Source organism: Pholis gunnellus (assembly GCF_910591455.1).
Source record: "Pholis gunnellus genome assembly, chromosome: 2".
NCBI lineage: Eukaryota > Metazoa > Chordata > Actinopteri > Perciformes > Pholidae > Pholis > Pholis gunnellus.
In genome coordinates, this window is record NC_136536.1 from 23,728,932 (window position 1) to 23,748,374 (window position 19,443).

Below are 19,443 nucleotides of genomic sequence, written 5' to 3' on the forward strand. Positions count from 1 at the left end.
CACTCCCAGACACTGTTCACTGTGATGACCACAGCCAGGGTACTTCCGGTCCCAACAGGGCCCTGAAGTATTGATAGAGAGGGTTAAGGTGCCTGTATCTTCATTTCAGTGGGTTGCTAATGCAGAGGTGTGTATAGATCACAGCTATTACTTTACTCTTCATTCTAATTTAAATAATTGAACTGGATTGAATGCATATTATTTGCAAATAGAAGATAGGCCACAATTCTAACAGCTTTACAGTAACAGTGGAAGTTAATACAGTAACGGGGTTCAATGAAAACTAATCACTTTATTTGTACAGTCGATGGTTCTCGCTACTCTTGCTATCTTTGTTTTTAAATGACAAACTTTTGAAAATGAGACCTCGTTCTCAATGGATTTTGTCTACATAAAAGGTTAATAATAATAATAGATTGAAAAAAACTATCCAGCTGTTCAACCAGAGCTGAAATACTGATTAATAACTGAATAATAAATTAGTTTTTTGCTTAAAGTAAATGTCTTATCACTTAATTTTCTTCTCAGAGTACACCAGAATGCTACATTTTAAAGATCATATTTAAAATAAAATGATCCCTGCTGTGTCATTGAAAATATAATTATTAAATAATAGTGTATGTATAGGCAACTTGTATTGTTTAAAATAATGTCAGCAGGGACTGTTGGCCCTTGGGCATCTTCACATTATCAAATCTGGCCCTCTTTGAAAAAGGTTTGGACACCCCTGCCTTATATGGTCGTGAAGAGCCTGTCCTCTGCATTCCTCACTGACCCTATCTCCCCTGATCTCTCTGCCTCATGGCTCAGAACCCCCTAACCTATGTGACTGTACTTTGGTTCAATACTTCCAATGATTATGTTAAAGACTCCTACAAGTAAACTTATTGCAAACATATAATATCTTCCATAAGTAAACATCCTGTAAACCTATATTACATTCCATAAGTAAATATATTGTGACTCTTAACATAATTTACATTCTCATCATTGTGACAATTCTATTCACCACTAGGGGTGTTATTAATTCTACTAAATAATGCTTTTAATACTTAAATTCTCCACATATGTCACTCATTTATATCTTTAATCAGCATTAAAGCATCATTGGCTAAACTGCTTCATAGACCCGCCTCTTTGGGGCAGTTTCTCCAGCGCCCCAGCTCAGCTGAGACGTGCACACGCGGAGAGGACGTGCAGGAAAAGCATATATTTACCGCAGATGTCATATTTTACACATATTACTGGGTACATTCCATATTTAAAAAACACAAATATTGACAATTTCTATAGTTTATTTTTGTATTATGTGTAGCTCAAGGGGGGTCGGCGCACTCTATCGACCAGCCGCCACTGACTCTAACTAACATTCATCTCAGGGATGGAAGGGAGTGTGGTGTATTTTGGGTAGTGGACTGTTTTTGATCCACGTCGCTGGAGATTTGGGTGGGGCTGGGCGCCGACTGTTTGCTCTTCCTTGACGCCAGGAGATTGGAGGAAGCGGGGTGAGCTTGACATGTGGGCGGAACCGGACTGAATTTCAGCGGCTCCATCTCCGCCATCTTTTTCTTACCCAGCGCCCGCTCATTATTGGTCACACAGACGCCCAAGACCCTTAAGCTTTTCTGCAGCTGCCACCTCACGCTCTTCTCTGATTTTTGATCCACGTTGCTGGGGGTCTGGCTGGAGATTTGGGTGGGGCTGTGTGCAGACTGTTTGCTCTTCCATGACGCCGGGAGTTTGGAGGAAGCAGGGCGAGCTTGAGATGTCTCCTTGGGCTGAATCATGGATTTCTTCAAGAGTGGGAAGCAAGTGTGCTTCAATTTTTGCCCAAATTGAACCTGGACCTTCAGCATGTCTTCAGAGGGGGATTGAGGCTGTTTGGGAATCAGAGGGGTCTTATTTGGTAGAACTACATACTTCATCAAGGGGCGTTTCTGTCTCAGCTGCTCGTTCTCCACCTGCACATTCTCCACCTGCTTGTTGCCCTCCTCTAGCAATTCTTTGTGGCGCTGCAGCTCCTCCTCCAACTCCTCATTCTTCGCCGCCATCTCAGCCATCTTCTTCTCACTCAGCGCCCGCTCATTAACGGCGGAAGTCTTGCAGACATCCAGAGCCTTCACGCTTTCCGCCAGCTGACACTTTACGTTTATCAGCTGGTTACTCGATTCACGATGCTGCTCCTTAACCACGACCTGTTCCTCGACCATTGCACTGTTCTTGCCAGCCTTCAGTCTGATGTCATCCTGCATCTCTTGAATCATTGCTGCCTGCTCATTGCCTTTCGTCAAAGCCTTTTGCCACTTTTGATGTAAGCGTTCTCTCCTAGCGTTGACTTCATTGTTCTTTTCCTCCAACTCAGTGATCAGATTCGTGAGATGGATTATCTTCAGATCTTTGGAGTCAATAGTATTCGTCAACTTCCTCTCCTTCTCTTCCAGTTTAGTTTGGATTTCATGGGAGGAAATTAGGTGCTTTTCCTGCATTGTTAATGTGATTAAGTGTTGATTGAACCGGAGTTTGAGACTATCTAGTTCACTCAATGTATTAGCCTGCAATAGCTGGCCTTCTCTTAGCTGATTTGAAAGTTCTGTATTTTTGTCTTTCAATGCCTTTATCTCCTTTTTACACACTGCTGTCCTGTGAATTACCTCTCTTTTTATTGTATGTTCCATGTCCAAAAGGAGTTTGTCCTTCTGAGCCATCATATGTTTCTTGTAATTGTTGAAACTCTTTTTCTCACAATTAAACTGGCTCTTGTATGTCAGAACGTCAGGTTCTGCCTGTTTGTGTAGTTTTTCAATATTTGCGATGGCAAGAGTTTTATACTGTCTCAGGTCATTCATCTCCTCCGTCAAATTCTTCACTGTCTCATCTGCCCTCTTTTTTTGTAACTGCGCTTCCCTGGTGCATTTGTTCTGCAACCTCAGATGCTGCTGTTTTTCAATCTGAATTGCCTGTTCAAACTCCTTCTCCTTTTGGATCATCTGGTCCTCGACAAGTTCTACTTTCATGTTGGCGACATATATGCGTCTTTGACACTTGAAGGCCAGACTGTGTGGTTCTTCCTCCTCCTCTTGAATCAACTCATAATGTCCGTTGTGAAACGTTGTTCTGGCCAAATACAGGCTAGACAGCTTTTGGCCCAGCTCATAGTTTCTGTCCGTCAACCATTTTTTACGCTTTAGCAGCTGCTCTACCTCGGCCTGAAGTCCCTCGCACATGGCTCTAAAGTCTGGGGTTTTCTGTGGCTTTTGAAATTAAATCAAGTGTTAGTCTAACCTTCTGTAGTGCTATAAGACACCCTGCCACATCTGTGATGTCACACCACATTCCAATGATCATCATTGGAATGTAATAAAGGCAAATTCCTTTTGCACCATTCCAAGAACCCACCTCCTGTTCTAGAATTCTCGAATCTAGACCTATTTTCCCATTTCTTTTAAATATGACCAGATATGAGGGCAACTACAGAAGCATGGCTACCAGATTGGATCAGATTTTTTTTTTTCCCATGTTCATTGAATATTTCATGTAGTGAGCATGACGTGAGAGATACAGACGTTTACCTACTTACCAACGTATCAGCTCGAGGTGTCTTTTCCCACATCTGATCCCAATGCTCTCCTGAGGGAGTGGGTGGAGCCTTCTGGCTGGAATGTAGATGCCTCTAATTAATCTGCCCCTCAGCCCCTTACAGAGCATAAATGAGATCCACACGCACATTGATTTGCCTTCATAACTCTCCTTGTCTACCTCTTAAACCCTATAGCCCTATTTTTAGGCCTCTGCCCGAAAATTTCATACCCATACCAAAGACTATAGTTCTGTAACTACAAGGTCTATTTTATTTAATGTTTTAATAACAGAAACACTTGTGAGATTTGATCAGATGTGTAAATATCAGTGTATATGTTACTGGTTAATACTAAATGAAGATAGCACACATCTTTATCACATTTTCAGGTTCACCTGGAGAAAAAAAGCACTTTTATTTTGTTCTTGAAATGAAGCCCTGGCTAGCCTAAAAACTCTCCCAAACCATAGCAGTAGTCATGTCAGTAGTCTCCCAAAAAAATGTGGCTTTGATAAAGTGAAGTAGGTCAAAGTTATAGAGGTTTCAGTACGAAGGGTCACGCGAGGTCAAGCCAAATTCTCATTTTGGAACCAGCTGTTGCAGCTGTTCCATTGTACTTTTATATACTATATAACTATATATTGCACTTGTTTTATAACTAATAGTGTTCAATCTAACCTAATACAGCAGTTTGGCTTCATTTTGAGAGCCAGAATCCTCTCTAAGGCTGTAAACCATGGATGATTCTCGTCTGAGCTCCAGTCTTCATGTGTGTGTTGGGAGCTCAGGAAGCCTACGATTGGTCAATTTTAGAAAATGACACCATTTTAGATGCGTCAGTCTTAGGAATGCGGTAGTGAAAGCCTGGTGTTGATTGACAAAGCCTGGTGTTGATTGACAGTCTTTAGCCAGTAAAAATCGAAAAAACGCCCCGCACCCCTGAGCCTAAAATTCCATTCGACAAATGTCTGACCCCTTCCCCCTGGGTCCTACAAGTTAGGTTGACCCCCCCTTTCACCAGGAAACAAAGAGAGACACAGGACATAGGTAGGAGCAGTTTTTAGCCAGCAAACGGGGAATTATGCCGGTCTTTTCGTGATTCAATGTAAAGGTAAGGCCCTGCTTGGAATTTTTTTTGGTGAAGTGGTTTGTTGTTCTGGCGTTTGTTTGCTCACAGCTCTGTACTGGTTTCAGGGAGAGATATTCTGAAGATATCTCTGGATTCTGTGTCGAATTCTCATGCTCTGCAATGTATTGCTCGGCCGTGTAGTAGCCGTAGGCTTCTTTGTTCGTAGCTTTCTCAGGAGTGTAGTTCTTGAGTCATGGCGACAAATACGTGATATTGTGGTACATCTTCTAGTTGCTTGTATTAGTTGTGTATAATTGTGTTTGGAGTGTGTAACAAATGACTTACATGGTAGTGTTGCTGTTTAATCTGGTATATAACATGTGCAGCATTCATTATATTCGTTTCTGAAAAGTGCCTTCTATGACACTCTTCGCTAAACTGTCTCGCTGGAACCCCAAATGGTCCTCGCTCGGTAGCCAATTAAATGGTCCTGACCAATATGCATCGCATGCATCCTTCAATAAAAATATTTTTTTTAATTCCATATACAATATGGGGACCGACTGCACTGTGACACCACTGCCAATCAAAATCTCCGCTGTGTATCTGAAAAAAACGTAGCTTAGCATAATTGAATTGCCAGCCCCACGAAGCAGCGGCTTACATTGTCTGAAATGTTAAGGTGATTCAGGAGACGCAAATATGTTTTACCTGACCCGATGGGACTCCTGTGAGCAAACAGGAAACCAGTTTGGCAACTCTATCATACTAGGTTCTTCATATAGACCAGTCCAGTACGCTCCACCTCCTGGGAGTCTTACAGTCCACAGGTCAATGACTTTTTCAGTGGAAGCTGCTTGAGTGAGAGTGCAGTCTGTTGCTGCTCGGCAGGCTGTGACGACCTAACGCCTCATCATTGGCTCTGTGCGTTCTACTTGTTTAAGCGATCGAATGGTGGGAGAAATGGTGGTGAAAGCAAGGTCAAACTGGCTTAATAACACCTCGGAAAGTGTGTGTGTGTGTGTGTGTGTGTGTGTGTGCGCGCCTTATTGCCAGGCCTAATTGCCTCTATTTGTTATTTGCTCTGTCTTCCATCTGTGTCCTCCATTTCTGATCGTGAGTGTTTAATCTCCTTAATCTAAGATTCATTCTCATCAGAGTTTAGTAAAACTTGATTTAATTTAAGCGGAGCTCCGTCTCAGAATTTAACAAAAATAATCTCTGATTAGTGAATCCAAGTTCATACTAAAACAAAATAAAGTTCAATCAATATGGAGATACTTGCTCACCCAAATTTAGAGTTGTGTGCTGTCAGGAGCAGGTAGGTAGGTTATAAAACCTTTAGATGGTCTGTGTACCATAACACTGTGATTCTCTAAGTGGTGTCTGGGGACCCCAAAGGGGTCGGTGAAATAATTTGTTCTAAAACATAAAATTGTGCCATATCATTAAAAAGAGCATATCTACAGAGGGGGACCATTTGCACAACAAAGCAACCATATTGAGTCCATTACCTCCACCCACGTTAGCTGTGGGCCAATAGAAACTCTGATATGCTTGCGACACATCATTTCAATCTGTCACTGTCACTCACAGCGCAACGAATCGTTCCAGCTGCTGCTTAGCTTGGCTTATTAGCCATCTAGCTAGGTGGCTCCATAACAGTTTGCTGAGAAATTCAGCAGCATCATAAAACTCTGCCTAAGATTGAAGTTAATATTGCATCATAGCAAACGTACCTCGTTTGCTAATTTGACCTTAACTTGTACTCAGTCACCTTTCCACGCAGGCTGTTATTTTTCACTGCCAGAGTGACTCCAGTTGCAGGATGTACACTGTCGCAGGTGCTCTTTTTGAAGACCTCTCAGAATGACATCTCCATCAGAGCGCCAATTTAGAGCAAGCGCCTCTTCCTGTGTTTGGCCATAGTTGGAAATGGCTGTATGAAAGCCTGCTGAGCTTTCATTTTTGCTTATGAAATGGCATTCTCGTTCTAACCATTCTCCTCTGAATACCTGTTCTTACTCCCCATGCTGTGCTCCACATCAGCAAATTACGTTATGAAAATACAACAGAACATCCTGTACTTCCTCTAAATTCTCCCCCTGGTTCCAGTATTGAGTCTGTCTGTTGCTTTCTGTTGGGAAAAATCTAAATGACTAATTAGTATGCATTTAAATGATTAAGGAATGTTATACATTTAACAAAAGCGCATGTCCTCTGTAAGTGTTTAAGGCCTGTGTCCTTGTCTGTGACACCAGGCGTCTTCAGCAGCTGTTTTGTCTATCGAAGTATCAGCTGTCTCCTAAGACGAACACTTAGTTACGCAGAGCTGATTTGCAACCATGACTTCTTGATTTCGATAAAAGTGACCTTTGTACGAGAACAAATTGTTAAAGTGATGTTCCAGATACTCTACGTAGACGCCTGTGTGAAACGCAATTCATGTGTTATCCTTTGAGACGTAAATGCCCACTGCATGTTGTTTACTCAGTATAAATATCAGAGACAGATCTCCGAGCAGCCTTGATGCAAATTTTGTATGTGAATCAACTATGTCTCCTTCTTGCAAGAATAAATGTCCTGTTTAATGATTGTTACATCGGTCTCGAGTGAATTTTTCAAACACTTTCTCTCCCCCTTTTTAGCTATGGAAGAGCTGGATGGAGATGAAGTGAGGGTGTCCTCCAGGGGCCGTCTTGCTGAGAGAGACATTGTACAGGTACTCGCCATAATACTGTTTAACGTTAAGGTTAAACTTGTTTCTGTCAACAGCAGCTGCATGCATTTCCTGGACGACTGCTTAAATTCACAACACACACTCAAACACACACTGGGGACTGCCTCATACAATATACATCACAATACCCGTTTATGGTGGGCCACTGAACAAGCTCTGTGTCTTGCTCAAGGGCACAATACAATGATTCTGGTTTCACTTGCCCACACAACTGAAAAGTACCTTTCCAAGGATCCCATTTATCCCACGCGTAATGCAGCCTCCGTATTCAGCAACCCCTGTAAATGGACAGCTACTAACAGTAGATTGCCGTGGTGGCTGCGTAGGACTGTGATCCAACTTGTGTGATCCAAACATTACAAATAGCTCTAGAGCGTTGTAAAGTCCAAAAGTCAAAATGTATTGGAAAAAAAAAGATAGATGTGATCATTTCCAGAATTCGTGTTTTTATCCAGCAAAACATTCAGCTTCAATCCTTATTTGTTGTTGTTCAGCCATTCAACGACATTTACACTGGAAAAACTCTTGCTTCTCCGATTTGTAAATAAATAAAATGCAGGCGCACCTGACTTTTAAAGGGAATGGAAGATGACACTGATTGGTTTAATTTGCATTACGCCCAAAACATACCCTTTGATTAATCAGGAAAGTGAATACAACCCCTTTGTCTCCTACGCCTTACTGTTTAAAACCTCTTGGACCCGAAGACGCCCAAAAGGTCTCCGTTCTGTTCCGAGGCTCTGTTCCAAATGTCGTAGAATGGACTTTTCATACAAAAATATTATTAATGCTTCATACATGCTATATACCAAATTAACGAAGAAATTCTGTAAAACACTTTCCTGCAAGCCAGTGTACACACTCCAAACACAATTCTACACAAACTCAAATAAGCAACTAAAAGAATGTCCACAATATCACTCTTTTTTTCGCCATTGCTGAGCCGACCACACACTCCAGTAGGCGCTAATAAGAAGAAGCTAAATGCTAACATAGACAACCGAAATAGCAGAAAACACGCCAATAACACACTGAATCCAAAGATATCTTCACTATTTATCTAAGTGAAACCATCACAGAGCTGTGAGCAAACAAGCACCAGAACAACACACCGCTTCACCACTAATATTTCAAAAACTCCTTACCTTTGTGCTGTTTTGATGTAAACAAAGACATATTTCCCCGGGTCCTACTGTTCTATCAACATCCTGTGGCGGCTCTGAACTGTTTCCTGAAGAAATTGGGATCAATCTAACTTAGGGTAGGCATTTGACCTATTTCAGTTTTGGCCAATGGGTTTGACCCATGGGGGCGGACCACGGTTTTAGATTAGTTTATTGGCTTAAAATTCTGTCAAACAACTCAAAGAACGTATCACTACATTCCCCACAATCTTCCGGGTTCAAATCTGTATCACATGCGCAAATCGGCCAATCACAGGCTTTGGTAAGGTTCAATTGCATCCCGTAAAACTGAAATTCAGACGAAAATCGGCCATGTTTTACAGGTTTTTATATGGCCCAGGCTCTCAAAATGATGCGAAACTGCTGTATTAGATAGATTGAACACTATTAGTCGTAAAAGATGTGAAATATAGTTATATAGTATATAAAAGTACAATAAAATAGCTATATGTGCTGCTTCCAAAATCAGAATTGACGTTGGCTGACCTCAGCTGACCTGTACACCGGCCTTGATTTCTCAGGCATACTTCACTCTATCAAAGCCAATTCCTTTTTTTAAAAGGACTGCTGACGTGTTGTGATATGATTTGGGAGAGTTTAGGCCTGCTTCTGCGTCATTTAAAATCAATAAAAGTGCTTTTTTTTTCAGGCGAACCTGAACATTTTCAATTTGAGCTGTGTGTAACATTCGTCCAGCATTTACCAGTAACATATACAATGATATGTACACATCTTAACAAAGCTCACATTTATTTGTGTTATTATACCATTTAAATTATTCAAATAGACCTTGTAGTTAAAGATTTACACTCTCTTGAGTATGGGTAAGACATTTTCGAGCAGAGGGCTAAAAATAGGCTTAGGGTTCAAGAGGTTTTAACCAGTGAAAGGTGTAAATCAGTGGTCCCCAAACTACGGCCCGCGGGCCGGATGCGGCCCGCCTCCACATTTGGTCCGGCCCCCTGAACAATACCAGAGACGCATTATGATTTTTTTCAGTCTGCACAATTAATCGAATTTTAATCAGCCAACCACCAGGGGGCGAACGAGATGAGAGCTGTCATGCGCGCACCCTGTAGAAGTAGAAGAGTAGAAGAAGTAGAAGAGCCGAGCCCCGATCCGCGCGCACGATGCAACGGTCGCTCACCTGCGAGTAGCACGCGAGTAGCACGCGAGTAGCACCCCCCCCCCCCCCCATGATCGGGCCCTAGGTCAAACGATATGTTCAGTGATGTGGCCCTCACAGGAAAAAGTTTGGGGACCCCTGGTGTAAATGCATATGCAGCACTCACTTCATAGATTGTTCAAATAGGGCCCTCAGTGTGATGCTACCCCCACGTTTGCCTCCGAGAGGGAACAATCAAACACTAGCTGTGTAACGGATCACAGTCTATCCGTGATCCGTTCTGTTCAGTTACATTATGAAGCGTTCAGGCTCTGTTCAGTGAAAATGAGCATTGAACGAAGGTAAATTGCAATGTTATGATGTTTCAATGCAGTGGCGGGCCGTCAGGGCCTGTAAGGCCTTCTCTGCTGGCCTAAATAGAATCACAAAGTTAACTATTTTATAATTTAATGATTTTTCTTAAATACACTACATGTATTGTAATTTATACAAATATTGTTCCCATTATCTTATTTTCTCATTGCACAGCTACTGTCTTCCTCAGTTGCTCTGCTTCTAGTGCAGCTTGTTTTAAGTAGAGCTTTTATCCAATTAGATTTCACCTCTGTGTCTCTAGGTAAGAAGAGAGGACCCAGGCCTTCAGACTCACAAGTGAATCCCTTTGCAGTTTAATGGGGACGATATTGTTGATTGTCATAGTCTTCAACCAATCAGATCTTTAGTTTGACATGTTGGGCGTGTTCTTTGACATGTCAGAGCTGCTAGCTGGCCTAGCCATACGTGATTGGTCAGTGGGCTAGCATGACATGTTGGGCGGTGACAATCCCAATATCTGCTGCCTCTGTCGAGCGGACATTTTTAGCCCTCAAACGCATTAAAACGTATTCAAGAAATACAACTGGGGAGGCTCGACTGTCTTCACTGGTGTCCATGAATCAAGAAGGACTTCTTACTGGAACTAAAACGCACGGATGTACTCAACAACCGTGAGATTAAACTCTTTATTAACAAAGAAAGGAGGATGGACTTTGTCTTTAAATAGTGAACAGCAGCTTTGGTAAGTTAACTGCAGTAGCTTTAACTGCCATACATATTTATGTCATTATTTAATATGCTTGTTTATATTATATATTATTATTTGTACAACTTGTTTTTATGAATATGGTTTTCCATTTTGTTTTATATGTGATAGGAACTATTGTTACGTCCTATGTTGCGCTGGGGACACATTTAGCCGGTGCACAGCAACAAGACGCGCAAAGCGCTAGCGGTCTATATACTCCGCGCAAAGTGTTAAAGTTAAGTTTAAGTGATCTACTTTGAAGATTCATGTGTTTTCAAGTGGACTAATTTTCCGTCTTGGTGTTGACAGACGAATAGATCCGTCAGTAACAAGAACTATGGAGTCGTGTATTTCTTGGATGGGGTGATAGCGTTACTACTCTGTTAATTTGACTATCGTATCATTTTCATGATATGGGTAATATTGTTCCCTCTGATATGAATCATATTTGAATGAACCGTGCTCTTGAGTGTGTGGCGGAATGCGAGTTTTGACTATATGCATTGTTCGTTAATGCCACCACATCCCGTCATGCGGGTATTCATGTATCTGCAGTCATAGTGTATTTGTAGGTGTTGAGCTTCATTTTTACGAGTGCAGGACCAGGTATAAAATGCACGGCCCGCCACTGGTTCAATGTGATCTCGTAAAATGTAGTGTTGGTGAGAAACTTGAATAAATCCAGTAGTTTCAAGGAGATGTTTTCACAACAACATAAATAGATATTAGAGGTGAATTATGAGCTAATAATACATCATTAAAACGACATAATCCATACATTTATTTCCTTATTCAATTTTGTGTTTTTCTGAAGGACTAAGTAAAAGGAGAACATTTAGAATGTTAGATGGTTTACAGACTTCACAGCTGTTGAAATTACTTTTGGGACAGTGGCAAAAAAAAAATAGTCTGGATCCTTGTAGACCAGCTGCTATAACCAAACAATATGGATCATCAATGATCGGTAATTAGTATCGGCGGCAAAGAAATAACGTGATCAGGGATCTAAAAGTTATATTTGCTCCTTTACTTTTGTGCTGATCTGTGACTGATCAGTGATAGAGTTTCATGATCCGTTGCACCACTAATAAGCATGCAAGAGGATGTAAACTTATGTATTTTAATAACCGACTAACATTTTATAAGAACACCGATAATCTCAGAACATAAAGACCAGGGAACACAAAATGAAAAACTGTCTCTTTGTTGCACTATGGCCTTATGGGTAACTGGTTTTGGTAATGTTGCAAGTAGCCTCTGAGGGCTCACAGAAGAAGTCCCAAACCTGATTTAAAGTCAGTCGAAAAGAATCAAGAGAAATCATTTACAGGATAGTTTAAAGCATTTGAGTTTCTATGTACTACGAAATATATAAAAAAAATATAATGCTAGGTTTTCAAAATTGTATCATTACAGAAACATTTTGTATCCATCGAATGGAAATATACTGTAGAACCCTTCTGCTGTGACTCTTTGAAGAGTCAGTCCTTTAAAGTTAACCCCAGGTCATGTATCTATTTTACACTGAACAGGTGAACCTACTCAAATCACAAGCCGATAGCCTACTGTATTATATTGAACATTTGACTTATCAGTATCTAAAAAGACATTTCCTCACCGAGTTTGCCCAAAAAGCCACGTCCAGTTATTTTCAAAGTCGGCACGAGGGAGCAGCTCTTTCGTGAAATTGTTTTGCAGCGAGTTTTCTAAAGAGCGCAGTAACCCCGTCAGGGACTGATAAAATCCAGAACTGGCAACAGTAAATAGTAATTTTAGAAAGCCCGATAGAACACAAATAGGAAGCTTAATACAATGGCCTCTGATAACAATGCACCTTTTGAATTTTTCTATAGTACTGGCCAGTCAGCTGGCAGAGCATAGGGTACGATGAAAAATGAGCTCAATGATAAATGTATACTGTCTAGACGTTGAGAGGAGCCATGCGAGTATATAAGATTGCACAAATGTAGTTCTAGCAAAGTGGCAGTAGCTATTTACTGCAAAACATTAATATCCTATTATAAGGCCTAAAGTACCAGTCATCAATATATTCCTAAATACGGAAAAAGGTTTCACTAAATTGCTTTTGTTTTGCTACTACAGTATAAGTGAACACAGAAACTGTTTTGATAAACATCAATGTATTTTTCTCCTGTTGCTATAAATTTAAGTCAGAGTGCTGCCATCAGACCTCCACTTGCGCACCATAAACCAGGAGTTCAAAGGCTTTTTTAACTTGAGGGTCACTTGTTAAAACAATTCATGAAAATAAAAAGGAGAAACATGAACTGGGCCATAAATGTGCGGTGTGCCACTTTAAGCTGCAATGACCAAAAATATTTAGCTTACCGTCACTGTCCTTTTCAAAAAGCAAGACGATTTGTGTCACTGCGTCCGAGGGAACATTAGCGTCTTTACCTGGTGATTGGTATATTACCCAAAAAACAACATGCATTTCAATTTAATCCAACAAACTCTGCAGCCCACAGTGTGTTTCATTACTCATACTACCATACTATTTAGTATGGCAGAAAAACAGTGTGTCCCAATACATGGTATGTCAAATGCAGTCTACCAAAAATAGCAGGATCGTCTGCTGCATTCCGTCACATTTTGCAGTATGCATGCTTTTCTGTCTGTTCTGACCCACAATCCTTTGCACAATCCTATTGTGACCGAGCGTCTTGGGTTCCTGTATGAGGGCACTTATCAGATAGTAATAAGTGGAGTCGGGAAACCAGACATCTTGATCAGCCCACGGCTTCTCTCTTTATTTCTGTTTTCCCCCTTCGACCAGAGGTGGGAGTTGCCCCTTCTCTACGGCAAACCTCAACAGATCTTCAACACCAAAATGACAAACATGAGACAGTCTGTTACACTATGCGCAAGAGGGTCAAAGTTCAAGGTGCCATGAAATGACAAAGAAGTATGTCCCAGTCCAATGCGCACTGCATGCAACAGTGCATACTTTGTTTGGGCAGCTGCAGTACGTACTAAAAATCCACCTGTATAGTACCCGTTGGGAAGCTTTGAATGTACACTTTATTTACCTGTGAGCCGTTTGGGGAGGTGGAGACTTGCGGAGTGCAGAGGTGTATTAATTATAGGTTATTTCAATGACAAAATATGTAGATACAGTATGTTATTACTTTTCAAATATGTCCTGATTGCAATTGCAGTATCCATATCTAAATTTAAACATAGATTTGTATCCTCACAGCTGCGTAATGGACAGGGTGCACAAGGGATTGTTTGATATATAGCCTTGTGCATGGATGCAAGGACAGTTACATACTTTCTCCTCCACTCTGAATATTGAATTCCCGTGAGAAGTGCGTATGCTGAGAGGGAGGTGCACATTTCTGTAGGAGGGCTTGACACTTTAAGAAGTGCACTTCCCTCTTTACAAATGTCTTTGTGGTGTGGCAACCCAGGGGACGTGGCGACAAGATTCAGGAATAAAACAGGAGACTCGGAGGCAGTGGCTACATGGCAAAAAGTGTCCTTTCATAAACAGGTTAGGGTAAAGGGGGATGGGGTCAAACTTAAAAGATTCCTCCCGGTCGGTTTCTTTGGCCTTCGGTCTACACCCAGTGCGACACAATTCCTCCGTCCTGTGTGGGCAGAGCAGAGAGATGAGTCTGCTGAAGTACCTCACGTCTGATGCAGCTCCTCTCAAGTGGTTCTGGAGATCCTCGTAGTCTTCTGCCCAGTCTGTCTGCTGCTGCTGCCTCCCAGCCCTGTGAACATATGCTCACTCTAATTACCTGATGGGCTGCAGGTGTGACCATCAGCCTAGTGGCTGCAGCACCTACACTGGGTAGTAGACTCCCTCTATCACCTCAGCTTGGGGATCCGCCCCCTGTGCAGTGTCTGCTCGGCTTTTCTCCCTGGTTTGTACCGGGAGTTACTTTATTTGATTATTTTCTCATGAATTGTCTGAGGACTGCGAGTGATAAACGTGGTTCATTTCTCCTTTTTAGGAATGAAATACCTAGTTATTTGCAGGAAGCCCTGGAATTTATGATTTAATAATCATGTCTTATAATCAAAGAAAGAACATATAGATTTTTTTATATTTTTTAAAACACTGTAAATGAGGGACTTTTCAAGTCAGTTTGTAAAACGTGTTTTCACCTATTTGGTGCAGGGTAATGAACTTTGAATATATCTCTTTACATACAGCAATGTGAGAAGAAAAAAAAAGTTACAGCACAACGTCCTGTGATACTGTCAGGGGGGCCTCAGCGAAAATTGACATAAAAGACTTTGTCTGACTTTAACAGACGTATGAAGACAGGAGTTTTATGTATTTTTGATGTCCAAAACAGGCTTGTTTTAACATTATGAGACCAAAGATATGTCATCAATATAGACCTTATTTACATACAAATACTATCAAAACATCTAAACTATTGTTCACCCCCGCTTATAGTTTGTCCCGTTCAGAGACTACATCGACAGATCCGGCAACCAGGTCCTCAGCATGGCCCGGCTGGCTAAGGACGTCCTCGCCGAGATCCCCGACCAGCTGCTGTCTTTCATGAAAAGCCGGGGAGTCGAACCGCGACCGGCCCTCTCCTCCTCGCCGCTACCGGAGCTGCACCGACACATCTGACCCCCCCCCGCCCATCTCTGCCTCCCCATCACTGACTCACTCTGTCTCCGCTCACCTCCCATACAGCCATTTGTTCCTTTGAAACAGGAGCAGAAGGATCGACCCGGCGACTTGACCTCTTCTTGTCTTGTCTTGCTGGTGAAGCCAAACTGTCACATCACAGCGAAACAGCGGCAGCTCATCCGTGACTGATCTTTATATCACACCGTTATGTGTATATATATATATATATATATATATATATATATATATATATATATATATATATATATATATAATCAGTACTTTTCCTTTACTGTATGAGAGAGCAGCGAGTCTTTTTGAATTTGTCTGTTAATTCCCCCTCACCGGACACGTTTGTGCACAAAAAGTTTTCACGTTTGTCGTCAGCAAAGTGTTTACTTTAGTCACATTTGGCAGCGGCCCCAGGAAGTGCGAGACATTAAATTAAATTCAAGCCAGTCCCCGAATGAAAGCAGAGCTGTTGACGGGCAATATACGCCAGCTTGTATCGGGTGATTGGGGGTGGGGGGGGTATTTTTGGCCAAGCTTTGACTGTAATCTGTTTGGGGTAGTTTGTCGCCATGAAGACAGGTGTGTTTTTTCACCATCTTCGTTATCATCGAGCTGTGCCAAATCTCTTTCAAACTAAAATAGAGGCTGACAAACAATCAGTTCAGTCCAAAAGGGTTTTCAAACTGTGAGGTTTGCCTTCCAAGGGGGAGTTAAAGGGGGGAAAGACACGAGGCATAGAGACAGGTGGATGTCGGCGTTCTAAAAGCAAAATTATTGCAGTTCGGCCCGTTGACTTGGTCCGCTTCTCCTCACAGTCACCAGTTTGATCTGTTATAGTGGCTGTGACTCGCAGTCCATCGAGGCAATTAAGTCTCTTTTAACGCACGATTGGTGTAATTTGCATCCAACAACACGCAGCACTCTCGGACTCACTCAAATCTAAAGACGCAGACATGGCGCACATACTTTTAGAGTCCTTGTTACTTGCACTCTCCGGCAATATCATCATCTCTGTGTCCATCGCAAATACACGTCCATAAATCCGCTGAGAAATCTCCTTTAAAAAATAATTTATAACTGTAGAGCTTGCCTGAGAATTTTCAAGTTTTCAAAGTTTTCTTCCGTAACAAAGTACTGCAGCGATAGTACATTGCGAACAGGAGCTGCTGATTTATTCGGCGAATGTTGTCAACTTGTCGTACAGGCAAAGGAAAGTTGTAACTGACTCCATGACAATCTTGTTTACTTGTTTACAGCCCCCAAATTATAGGAACTGTAGCTTTATTCCAAAAATTAGAGCCTGTTTATCCCCCAAATGCAAGTCAGACAAAGAATAATAACAGGAGTGACAAGACCCATTCATATTATGGCGGGGGGGGGGGGGGGGGGGGGCAGTTGAACCCACAGCATCCGACTTGGAAAACCCCTGGTTTCATTCAGTCGGATGATTTAGTGACAAGAGGAGAGACTTTCAGATGTGGGGTGTCATACAGAGGGGTTGGCGGGTGTAGTGTGGGGGTTCCGGTCACGTGTTCATTATTGCCAGTCACAGACCTTCAGGCAGACACACACACACACACACACACACACCTGTGTCTGCCACGCCACACCCATCCTCCCTTTGCTCAGCGTGGGCTGAGGCCGGGTGCAGATTCCCCCTCCTGCTGTTAGAGAAATGCCAGTCCCTCCGGCTGCCCCGCAGAGAGGAGGAGGAGGAGGAGGGGGAGGAGGAGGGGGAAGGAAAGGGAAGGGAAGGTTTAGAGAGGGAGAAACGGAAAGAAAAATAATTGACACAGGCCATGAGCGTGAGTACGAAAGAGACGGATATGGACGAGGAAGAGGAAGAGGAGGAGAAGAGGATTCGTTTGATGATGCCAGTGGGAAAGACAAATGGGAGAAACAGGCGGTGGCAGTTGGAGATGGTAACAGAGAGGAAGTCTGTATTTTGATGAGTTTTTGCTAATAAGTCTGTGTATTTGGGAAAGAACCTCAAAAGAAGGATAAATGCACATTCTCCAAAAAGCAATATAGCCGACCCCCAGTGTGATGTTCTCCCTATGCATGTCCCTCCCTCTCCCCCTACCATGACGTGACATTTTATTCCCAGGCAGACCGGAGCCATGTGCAAAGTGGACGAAGTCTGCCACCCAGTGTTCACCGTTTGTCTAGCAGGGTACCTTTTATTATGCATGACTACTGTACATTCCTCTACTAACTCAGCACAGCACAGACACATGAACTGCAAGTTCCAACACACGTGTGTGTTCTCATGTGAAATGTAACGGCTCCCTTTTTGAGGACGTCTAGTTATCGTCAGTGTGAGGATGATGATGGCGGTGGCGGCTAAGAGGGGTGTTTATGCAGTTTAATGTGTCGTGTAAGTGTTTAGTTTTTTTATAAACTTGTACAAAGTTTAATCGTCAAGGCGTTGCATGTCGAGGAATAAATGCCTTCCAGTGTTCAAGTAGTTTTTTGTCATTGCAACTTGATTGTCAAAAAAGAAAAGAAAAAAGAGAGGTATATCTCGAAGTAATATGCATTCTTCTTGTGTGAATGTACATTTTCATTTGTAGATTTCAGAGCAACCCAGAAGAAAGTGTTGGCATTGTACTGTGCGTTTGTGCCACAGGCTACGTTGAATGTTGATGTAATTGAACCCAAAATACGTTTCATATCAGCCTCGTATCACGCTTGCTGAAACGCACAATGCCACGTGGTTAACGTTGTGAAATAATTGGTTATGTTTAGGCAACAAATCTACTTGGTTATTGTTCGAAAAAAAAGATCACGGTTTGGGTTCAAATAATAACTTAACCAAATGTAGCGTTTCAACCGTAACTACCGTGAATGAATACAAACGTCTTTAGCAAACTTTCTTACGTTAAGGTACGTACAGAAGTGTGATAACTGTAACTACCTCTTAGAAATACAACAGCCCTTAGCGGACCTTCTTTCATAACATCACGTATCAAACTTAACAATTGTAACTCTAATAAATACATAACCGCCCTAATCTTTCTGTCTTACATAACGCTACGTGAGAAGAGTAATAACCATAAATAAATAACCACCCTTGGTAGACTTACTTGCATATCGTCACGTAACAAGCTTAACAACTTTAACTAATGTGAAAAAAATAACAACCGCCCTAATCTGTCTTTCTTACGTAATTTTACGTAAGAAGCGTAACAACCGTAAATAAATAACAACCACCCTTAGCAGACTTTTTTTGCACATAGTTACGTAACAAGTTTAACAACTTTGACTACCATGAATGAATAACATCCGCCCTTAGCCGACTTCCTTACGTAGCATTACGTAACAAGCGTAACTCCAACCTGCCTTTACTGGACTTTCTCTGTACGCAACTTTCAAAATAACGGTTGCTGGATTATCTACGTCACTTTCGCTGCCTGAATGCAAAAACATCAATATTTAACATATCCCTGGTTTGCAGAAACGTTCAATTGCAACATGTTTCTTCTCTGCGACTGGGCTGTTTAACTAACTAGCGCTACGTCTTGCAGAAACCATGGTATATTCAGTAAGCGGAACTTGAGAAACATGTATTTTTGATATTCTGCAATGATATGGAATGTTCCCGGGGTCATAAGGAAATAGACATGGAAGGTCTCTGCAAGACACGGACAATATCAAAAAGTATTCTGATGGCACGTAAAGCCTGTAGTGTGATTTTTGTACAACAAGAGCATTTTTGTCCGTCTCTTATCTTTGTCTAGATGTATATTCAGCCCACTGTGTTTAAGGAATGATTCTTTTCATTGTATATACAACAAAGGATGGAACAATGGAACATTTTTCTGCCTCGTTTGCTTAGAGTAGAGCTACAAACGCCTTTTACATTTCTGTCTCTAATAATAAATCTATATTGTAGGTTGATGTTTTTATGAATGTCCAATAAGAAGAATGTAGACATTTGAACTATAAACCCTGAACTGTTTTGACTAATATGTTGTGTTTTGACTACGTTTGTGCTCAATCATATCTCAAATTGATGAACTGAAATACAGTAAAAACCAAACATGAAACG

At 41.7% G+C, this 19,443-nt stretch overlaps 1 protein-coding gene across 2 annotated transcripts in view; it reads left to right on the forward strand.

Annotated features, from left to right (window-relative positions):
- LOC306706195 (copine-9-like) overlaps window positions 1–15,377 on the forward strand; it is a gene marked incomplete at both ends in the record, with an annotated part of 88,542 nt that extends 73,165 nt beyond the window's left edge. For both annotated transcript variants that reach the window (XM_079173155.1, XM_079173156.1), the window contains 2 exons: window positions 7,295–7,368; window positions 15,195–15,377. In XM_079173155.1, coding sequence (XP_079029281.1) covers window positions 7,295–7,368; window positions 15,195–15,377 — 257 coding nt within the window. The remainder of the gene's footprint in view (window positions 1–7,294; window positions 7,369–15,194) is intronic.
- Window positions 15,378–19,443: the final 4,066 nt, after the last annotated feature.